The sequence below is a fragment of the Scardinius erythrophthalmus genome (genome assembly GCF_964197995.2).
Source record: "Scardinius erythrophthalmus genome assembly, chromosome: 16".
In the NCBI taxonomy this organism is placed as follows: Eukaryota; Metazoa; Chordata; class Actinopteri; order Cypriniformes; family Leuciscidae; genus Scardinius; species Scardinius erythrophthalmus.
In genome coordinates, this window is record NC_138236.1 from 41703465 (window position 1) to 41713711 (window position 10247).

General features: G+C 41.8%; 1 protein-coding gene across 1 annotated transcript in view; it reads left to right on the top strand.

The window, feature by feature from the left end:
- The window catches only part of mboat1 (membrane bound O-acyltransferase domain containing 1), a 34802-nt gene extending 26205 nt beyond the window's left edge, over window positions 1-8597 (top strand). Inside the window, exons 11-13 of the mRNA XM_081389417.1 lie at window positions 2679-2811; window positions 3290-3441; window positions 7847-8597. Coding sequence (XP_081245543.1) covers window positions 2679-2811; window positions 3290-3441; window positions 7847-7970 — 409 coding nt within the window. The 3' untranslated portion in view covers window positions 7971-8597. The remainder of the gene's footprint in view (window positions 1-2678; window positions 2812-3289; window positions 3442-7846) is intronic.
- Window positions 8598-10247: the final 1650 nt, after the last annotated feature.

Below are 10247 nucleotides of genomic sequence, written 5' to 3' on the forward strand. Positions count from 1 at the left end.
AAAAAGTAATTGTTTCAATAGTGTTGTCAAGATAACACTTGTAAGTGGTTTAACAAAATGTTTCTATCATGTATTTTGATATTCACCCACTTTCAGTTAGAATGTCAGAAAGTAGCTCATGCACAGTTCATATGGATTTTTGGGCTCCAATAGTTCATATTGGACCCAAGAAACATATTTCTGGCCAAAGAGTCCTCGATCTTGGGCTTTCCATACATACTCATATACTCCTTCTGATGCTTCATAAGCCATATAGTCTGAACGTTAACACACAGACCACGGACGGCGCGCTGCGTGGAACTGTTGGTTCAGTTGACTGGTTATAACAACACTACCAACTATGCCATCTTCAATCAACTTCCATTGAAGCTGCACAGACTTCAGAAACACAGACATTAACGCTCTATACATATTGACTCAAGAGTCAAAATTTGAGTGTTAGAATGTCAGAATGTCAGATAGTAGCTCATGCACGGAATGTTGATGGATTTTGACAGTTTGACAAGGTTTTATACCTTGCCAAAAAACACTATGAGACTTTGTCCCCCAGATGATACCGATGGACCAAATTTGGGGCCCTGGCTCATGGACTAAAATTAAAATATTAACAACAGAATGAACTGAACCACTCATGTATACACACAGACTATATTCACTTCAAAAGTATTACAGTTTTTTACAATCACTTTGCTACTATTTTCAGAACCTTGATGTATTTTTTTCAAAACTCTAGACACAAAACTCAAAACGGTTATCACTTGTAACACAGGCTGTCTAATGTTCAAAACATTGCATTGTACATTCACATCTTTAAAGAAATCTTGCACTTGCACAATCATTGGTTCAAAAAACTAATTTACTGTGAAATACCATTGAAACATAACTATAGATCACCCACACACAAGCAACCGATAGTTTCATTGTGTCATTGTTTGTACAATCATTAAATATTGTAGAACAAAATAAGTGATACAGGTTTCATTATGGCACTACATGTACAGTAAATACATCTCTGTAAAGGCACTGCAGTAGTAGAGAGAATACTACAGTGGAATCATTGAACAAAGTTTGTAATATATTGATGAAAAACACTACAGTACAATCACAACATAGGTTTATTTGAATCAAAGCAAAAATAATTAGCTATGAAATAGAAAAGAAAAGACAGTACTGTAAAACATCAAATGCAGTGTTCCTCAACTTGCTTGCTTGTACTGTAAGAAACAAAACAGGAGCGATTACTGTACTTCTACATTGTCATCAACTCATCTACATCACAATGGATGTTTTCATTAGCCAAAATATTAGGCTACATCCATGGATATTGTAGTCTAATTGGTTCATGCTCCACGCTAATTGGTGACAATGAATCTCGTTATCTTGAAACTTTCATGATTTAAACATGGAAGATTGTTTGTCTGTTTCCACACAACTATGCATTCAGAGTAATGCAACAGTAACTTATCATTTTGAGCAGTTGTACCAATTGATAGTTAGATCATTGTAAGGAAATGAATAGACACTCATTTGTAATGTAATGTGTGAATTGTCTTTTGAAATAGTAGTACTTTGATATTAAGTTGTGTCATATTGAACACGTGATTTTTGTTGAATGAACAAATAATCTAAGTTTTATGTGTATTGTATCCAAGCAATTGAGAAAAGGGTTAGAGTTTTGAAAAATGTGCATTTTGATCATTGGTTGTGAGTTTTGTGTCTAGAGTTGTGAAAAATGACATCAAGGTTCTGAAAATAGTAACAAAGTGATTGTGAAAAACTGTAATACAATGATCTATCGATTAATTTACTGCATTTTCTGCGATCTGTACGCTCAATCCTTTGGATCCACTCATGTATTCACCACTCAAATCTCCCATTTTTTACGGGAGGGCTGGACTTAACACATACAGACCAATGAAAATAAAGATCAACCTAACTGGCTTGTTAAAACCACATTTTCCCCATGTGTACAGCAATCAAACCTGACATAAGATTGCGCTCTTAAAGGGGCATATACACAATTAGCTTACATCAATATAATGACTTATAATTCACTCACATTTTAGTTCTGGATGAGAGCAAAACAAAACAGATTACTAAATTAATAGAAATAAACTCAATACCTGTAGAATGTTGTTCTACTTTGTTACACAAAGAAAGATAAATTACACTTGAAATATTGTTAAAATTGTAATTGTTTTTGATTTACCTGTGAAAACTTTTTTTTATATATCAAAAAATATATTTATAAGGTAGATGTAAACAAAATATTAATATGTCAATATAAACTTTTTTTTATATATCAAAAAATATATTTATAAGGTAGATGTAAACAAAATATTAATATGTCAATATAAGCCTTACTATTAGATGATCTATTTGTGTGTTTCATTAGTGATAAATTTGGCAAGAGGAAAAATATTCCAAAACTTTCTGACAATACAATATGATAATTAACTGCACAATTACTAGAAATATGTACCTTGGATATTAAACAATTTTCACACTTACAAAATTTGTGGAAAAAGACAAAACCAATTCAAGAAGTTTCCAACTCTGACTTTGAACCAGTTCTGTAGAATGGCCCGTATGGGTATTTTTTAATGATCTCATGTATGTGTGTTAACATATGTCAGTTCAGTGCCATGTCTCACATGCTTTCATCTGTTATGCTGCAGTGTATGTCATGATCGAGCTCCGTTTCACCGCATGCCTCTCACATTCGTGCTGTCAGCGATCTGGCATGGAGTTTACCCCGGATACTACTTTACATTCATCACCGCTATACCCATCACCTTAGCAGCTCGCACTGTGAGTCTCTCTCTCTCTCTCTCTCTCTCTCACACACACACACACACACACACACACACACACAGGTTTATTAGGCTGATGTCACTTTAAGACCTGCCACTGCTGCACGAAGCGTATCTGACAAGCATCCCATTTTCTCACAATTCTTTACGTTCATTTAAGACTGTAACTAGTTTAGGTGTGCTGTGCTTACAAGAATACTCGACAAAACATTAACATTGAATATTCAACATGTTGCCTTTCTGAAATCTTACCAGATAAATCATCAAAATAAAAAGGATTAAAAAAAATCCCTTAATTTATAATCCCTTGAAATAAAAAAATAAAAAAACTTTTTTTAATCTTTGTCAGTTAAAGTTTACTCAGCGTAATTTTCCATTTCTCCACACATTTATATAAATCCCTTCATTGCTCATCATTCTCAGCCACACCTGCCACTCACTCACCATTGCCTTATGTTTGGGTTTGGTGTCATCAGGTGCGCAGAAACTTCCGGGAGTATTTCTTGTCTTCTCGCCAGCTCAAGATCTGCTATGATGTCGTGACCTGGGCTGCCACTCAGATGACCATCTGCTACACTGTGATGCCTTTCCTTCTGCTGGCCATCAGACCCACCATGCAGTATTACAGGTGAAGTCTCAGTTATGCAATTTGTGTGGTCAGACATTTGGCATAACATCTGGTCCACATTGCAGCTTGTTCTGGTCAAGAACTGCCCATGAAGAAGGGAAGGTGTGTTATCTAGCCAACATTTAAAATTAGTTCTGTCAGGACCACTATCGTCACAGATGATTGACAGTTAGGATTGGTGGTATGGTTCTGTTCTGGGCTTGCATGGATAAGAGCAGCAATAACCCCACTTCGGGTAAACCGAACAGAACCAATTGCAGATATAATTACAGTTTTTCTTGATAGATTAAACACAAACTATGTCTCGTATTCTCAAAACAGTAAACACAAATCCACAACGTCTCACCCAGTTCCCCAGACATCCTATTTTCAGGTCAAAATGAAGCTCTCCACTCAAAACCATTCTCTCTTGCTGAAAAACCAAACTTTGCCCTCAGACACACACACAAGTCCTCACAATCACACACACTACAACACAGTCTAACACACTGGTGCAATAAATTCAAAACAACATTTCCAAAACTTGTTGCTTGTGGTCCCCCCCCCCCCCCGACAAATCTTTTCACGTGATGAACACAAAAGTCACAACCAATGGATACATTGGCACATTTTTTTATTCCTTAATGTACTGTACAGAACAATACACCAAACAAACTAACAAAAAAAATAAAAAATCTGCCCCAGCATCCCACCTTTGGTCTGGGTCAGGCCAGAGGATCTCGTCCACATCACAGGCTATATTGGCCCTAGCCAGCGGGGGGGTCTAATCCTCTTGCATGCCTGTTCCCCGCTGGCACGCATCAACTGAAATATCTGGCAGGCTTCTTCCATTTCGTCATCTCTGTGTCCTAGAAAAAGAGAAGTACTGATTACTGTAACTGTAACACATCCTTGTTATTGCATTTGATACACTTCTTTTTATTACAGTAGTACAGAGCAACAGTTACAGTACGTGTGTGTGTTGCAACAGCACAGTGACTGCACTCAACAGTTACAGTAGAGAGCAGTCTGAAGCACATCTACTGTACCTGTGTTTCTCCATGAAGGTTCTGATGATCTAGGCGACGGTGAAGCGACTCGAGTTTGGCTGAACTCGTTGCCCAGACGCCCTCATAGTCGACCATAGACAAAGACATGGGCAACTAGAGTGGCACTGCTTGTCTCTTTGGCCTTGCCCTTCACCTTCCTCCTCCTCCTCCTCCTCCTCCTCCTCCTCCTCCTCCTCCTCTCTCCTCCTCCTCCTCCTCCTCCTCCTCCTCCTCCTCCTCTTCCTCCTCCCTCCTCTTCTTCCTCCTCCTCTTCCTCCTCCTCCTTCTTCTTCCCTCTTCCTCCCCTCCTCCTCCTCCTCTTCTTCCCTCCTCCTCCTCCTTCCTCCTTCCTCCTCCTCCTCCCTCTCTTCCTCCTCCTCCTCCCCTCCTCCTCTTCTTCCTCCTCCTCCCCTCCTCTCTCTTCCTCCTCCTTCCCTCCCTCTCCTCCTCTTCTTCCTCCTCCTCTTCCTCCTCCTGCTCTTCTTCCTCCTCTCCTCCTCCTCTTCTTCCTCCTCCTCTCCTCTTCCTCCTCCTCTTCTTCTTCCTCCTCCTCCTCCTCCTCCTGCTCTTCTTCCTCCTCCTCCTCCTCTTCTTCCTCCTCCTCCTCTTCTTCCTCCTCCTCCTGCTCTTCCTCCTCTTCTTCCCCCTCCTCCTCTTCTTCCCCCTCCTCCTCTTCTTCCTCCTCCTCTTCCTCCTCCTGCTCTTCTTCCTCCTCCTCCTCCTCCTCCTCTTCTTCCTCCTCCTCTCCTCTTCCTCCTCCTCTTCTTCCTCCTCCTCCTCTTCTTCCTCCTCCTCTTCTTCCCCCTCCTCCTCTTCTTCCTCCTCCTCTTCCTCCTCCTGCTCTTCTTCCTCCTCTCCTCCTCCTCTTCTTCCTCCTCCTCTCCTCTTCCTCCTCCTCTTCTTCTTCCTCCTCCTCCTCCTCCTCCTGCTCTTCTTCCTCCTCCTCCTCCTCTTATTCCTCCTCCTCCTCTTCTTCCTCCTCCTCCTGCTCTTCCTCCTCTTCTTCCCCCTCCTCCTCTTCTTCCCCCTCCTCCTCTTCTTCCTCCTCCTCTTCCTCCTCCTGCTCTTCTTCCTCCTCCTCCTCCTCCTCCTCTTCTTCCTCCTCCTCTCCTCTTCCTCCTCCTCTTCTTCCTCCTCCTCTCCTCTTCCTCCTCCTCTTCTTCTTCCTCCTCCTCCTCTTCTTACTCCTGCTCCTCTTCTTCCCCCTCCTCCTCTCCTTCCTCCTCTCCTTCCTCCTCCTCCTCCTCCTCCTGCTCTTCTTCCTCCTCCTCCTCCTCCTCCTCTTCTTCCTCCTCCTCTCCTCTTCCTCCTCCTCTTCTTCTTCCTCCTCCTCCTCCTCCTCCTCCTCCACTCCAGTGTCCTCAACCTCTTCCTTCATGTCTTTCTGGATCCATTGTTCCAAAACCCACTGAACTGACTCTGGCCCTTTTATCTATTTATGAAGACTCTGATTGGTGTGTGATCAGTTTTGACTCTTAGGCCCCATTTACTCTGCATGGTTCAAGTGACCCAATTCCGGAAAAAAACGCATGGATTCCGATTTTCTCAGATCAGATTCAGGCCTCACTCTTATGTGGTAATAAATCTTTAGCCCTTTTAAAATTTAGGGTTTAGAGGGTTTGGCTCCTTTATTTATTTTTCATTACACCTTAATAAACTACTTTTTGTGGATCTTGTGTTTTGGTGTCTTTGATGATCTGTCATAAGATGTGCCGTAATATTGGCACAGGAGAGAGTTAGCTCTTCTCCCAGTTGACCCGAAGCCCCAGATGGCCGAGGTGCTTGAGCACCAGGTCCCTGTGTTCACACAACAAATCTCGAAACTGAGCTAGAATGAGCCAGTCGTCGAGATAGTTGAGAATATTTATGCCTACTTCCCTTGACGGGGGGGCAGCCTCCACAACTTTGGTAAAGATGCTGGGAGACAGGGACAGCCCTAAAGGGGAGAACCTTGTCCTGGTATACCTGACCCTCGAAAGCAAACCAGAGAAACGGTCTGCGTCCTTCAGGTTGATTGCTGCGAACCAATCTTGAGGGCGAACGCATGTGAGAATGCTCTTCTGCGTTAACATCTTGAACAGAAGCTTGTGCAGGGCCCGATTCAAGACTCGCAGATCCAAGATCGGGCATAACCCACCGCCCTTCTTGGGTACGATGGAGTAAGGGCTGTAAACCCCGACCTCATCTCGGCTAGAGGGACAGACTCTATTGTGTCCTTCTCCAATAGGACTGCAATCTCCGCTCGCAGGACAGGGGCATCTTTGCCTGTCACAGAGGTAAATAGGACTCCGCTTAGCCTGGGGTACACCTGGCGAACTGAATCGCATAGCTGAGTCTGACAGTCTGAATGAGCCAGCGGGAGGGTCTGGGAAGCTCTAGCCAGGCTCTGTGAGATCACCACCAGAGGGACAACCGACGCACCCACGGAGGGGCAACGAGGGGGAGCACTGAGGCTCATCCCGGGAAGCATAGCATACTAAAGTAGAGGCAGTGTGTGGTGTGACACTTGCTTGGGTTGAATTGGACTGCTTTGCTGTATTGTCGAGTTCTAATCCTAAATGGAGAACTTGTTCGATCCACCTTTACTATTTCTCTCAAAAATGATGATGATGTTGGTAAGTACGTCGTGTATCTTTAAATTATTTTAAAGATAGTTTACACTCATCTTCTTCTTCTTCTACCTCTTCCAGCCTGTGTGCAGTTGGGTTCTGGTGACAACTATGCTCTGATTGGTTGTTGGTCTATCCAATTGAGTGCAGAGGCTTTTTCTTTCCTGGTTCGGTTGAAACACGCCCCATAATCACAGCCCAACGGAGCAGATCAGACTCTGAATATGACTAGAATCTGAGAATGACGACGTCAGGCTACCCGTTAGGCACTTCATTTCTAATAATTACTTTTCAAATATTTTAGTTAAAATAAACTTCTCTTTGAGCTGAAATGTCATGGGAAAGAGAGAATGAGTTTAGAAAAGGCATATTCAAACTCCCATTAGAACTAACGGCACCCATCTTACCCTACACACCACTGATCCTGTCAACAGGTTTTCTTGTAGTTCTGTCTGCCTCGATCAGCCAGCGGTGGACGATAGTGTAAACAGCCTCTGACAACAAGGCGGGCGATTTGCACTGGTATAACGTTTATCAGCACATTTGGAGGGATTTGCTTTTCTATTTTTCTATGTGGGAAAATGTGTTTCTCAACATTTCTCCAGAGAGACATATCCTTCAAAGTGCAAAAATATCTAAATTCATGTTTATTTTAGGGCATAATGTGACCATCTTGTATTCTCTTTTTTTTTGTTGTTGGCTGATATCACTTTCTGGATGTAGTTTGTGCTGGTAATGTTTATCTCATGTTTTTTCTCTGTCCTTCAGATCGATGTACTTTCATGTGCATGTCATCAGTATTCTGGCTGTGATCCTCTTACCCAGCAAACTCAGGGGCATCAAGCCTGAAAGACTTGACCGGCATTCGAACAATAATGTGAAGGAGTACTGAACCCTTCTGGTGTGTGTGTGTGTGTGTGTGTGTGTGTGTGTGTGTGTGTGTGTGTGTGTGTGTGTGTGTGTGGACTGAGAGAGCAGAGGCACTGACAGACAAAGGCTACTTTGTGTGAACAAAATTAAAAAAGAGCTGGTCTGGGTATTCATTTGCTCACACACTCACACACACACACACACACACACACACACACACACACACACACACACACACACACCAGAGACGCACTCTATTCAAACTACAGCCAGCTGGAGAACAGTAAGGGAACACACAGTTTGAGTAGTGCTGTACTCACTATGAGGCAAATATGTGACACCTTTACTAAGTAAATAAATGCTGCCCATTTTAATGGTCTTTTAAAATAGTTTAACACAATTTTTCCTAATTTATTTTGGATATAACTGCATGATCACTTTATACTGATGCCGAGAGAGAACTGTTTGATTTGTTTTTCTTTTTTTATAAAAATGAAGTGAATTGATATTTTATACTAATGTATAAATAATAATGTATTTTATAATATCTTAGTGATGTGGGGTTAAGATGTCCATTTTCAGTAAAATTACTGTGTAGTAAATGTATAATGGCTATGAATAATAAATAATAAATACTCCTGCAAATATTAACTGAAGAATAGTCAAATTAGAATGGCATGTTGTGGAAGGTGAGGCCTAAATAAAGAGGTTTGTGAATGAAGTAATGAGCTTTGAATGTGTACTCTGCCTAGATTTACTAACTAGAATTTCTGGCAACTAGAATATATTCAGCCTCTAAGCAAGGTCCCGGTTAGGCAGGTTTTCACTGCACAACACCAGGAAGATCAGGCCTGTGCAGAACCACTTCTCGTCCAGAACCTGGTCATTTCTAGGCTGGACTTCCATCATGTGCACTCAGATGATCTGGTCTTCAATCCGAGCCCGAGAGTGTTCGAGAAACAGCTGAAGCTCATCTCTTCTGTGAGCACTGAGTCCTGCAATCCTATTATATCATTACTGATCACACTGTACGACATGGATCTCATAAACTTGAGTTTGTATAGTTAGTATAGAAGAATAAAACATCATCAGCATGTGCTAGTGGTGAACAAATAGAGCAAGATGAATCGCACTTTGGCAATTGTGGTGTTTATGTGTGCTGAAAAAAAGAGGAAGAAGCGAAGGAGGAGAACATGGACGATTATGGACCAACTTGGCACGCATTTTGCAAATGGAGCTTGAGGTGAGTCTTTAAGTTTTAGTGTCATGACGCGTTGATCAATACACAGTTTCATGTTGCATTTTTATTGGATGGTCAGTAGACCGAGGTCGTAGCAGCACACACACTGAGATGATCATGCTAAACATCTGTCACTGTCAGATAATTATCACAGGCTATCTCTGGTCGCAAGACCGTGACAACGGCTGTCATTGAACCTCACTCACCGTTTAGGAGCCAGGACCACAGAAATCACCAGGATTGCTCATCTTTCCACATCATGCAGTATGTAGCGGCATCACACAGTGGAAGCAAACGGGAACAGAGCAAGAGAGAAAACGAGACTAAAGCAGAACATACATGTTACAGTCTGGACTTTTTATTGGTCATCCCAAAACTTATTATTTTTAGGGAAATGTGCTTGTATATTTCGAATCTGTGTCTTGCTGAATGACCCAACTGTGCTTCAGCTCCACGGCCTGATCACAGACACACCAGCACACCCTGCTTACCAAGACACATGATTTCAAACACTCGGTAGTTGGCATTTCGCTCATATGTTTGCCCAAAGTGAATTAACTGTAGACTAAAAATAAAGCAGTGGTGCCATAGAAGAACCATGTTGAGGATTAGGCCTTGGTTCAAGCAGGACATTTAAGGAGCTTTTATAAACGGGCCTTAAAATGACTGGTGTGCATCTTGATACAGAACAATGACACTGGCATGTTGTAAGATATGCTTTCAGTAAAACAGCTCAAACATGTGTTTAGTCTGGGACTAGACTTAAACCTGTGAATCCGGGGAATATTTCTCAACATTGTCTCTTAAATCACTGCTAATTAACATGTTGAGATCACATCAGGCTCTTTGACAACTGCCTATTTGAGAATCATTTACTTTTGCTTAGAAATGACCATTATCTTAATGCATTAATTACTTGTGAACGTTTGGCTGAGCATCAGACTTATCAAACTTTTCCTGTGACAACCAATCATATCTTCAATAACCCTTTTTGAGAATCGCTTACTCTCGATTAGAACAAAACTGACCAGCATATAATTCTCTAAATAGAAGAAAACC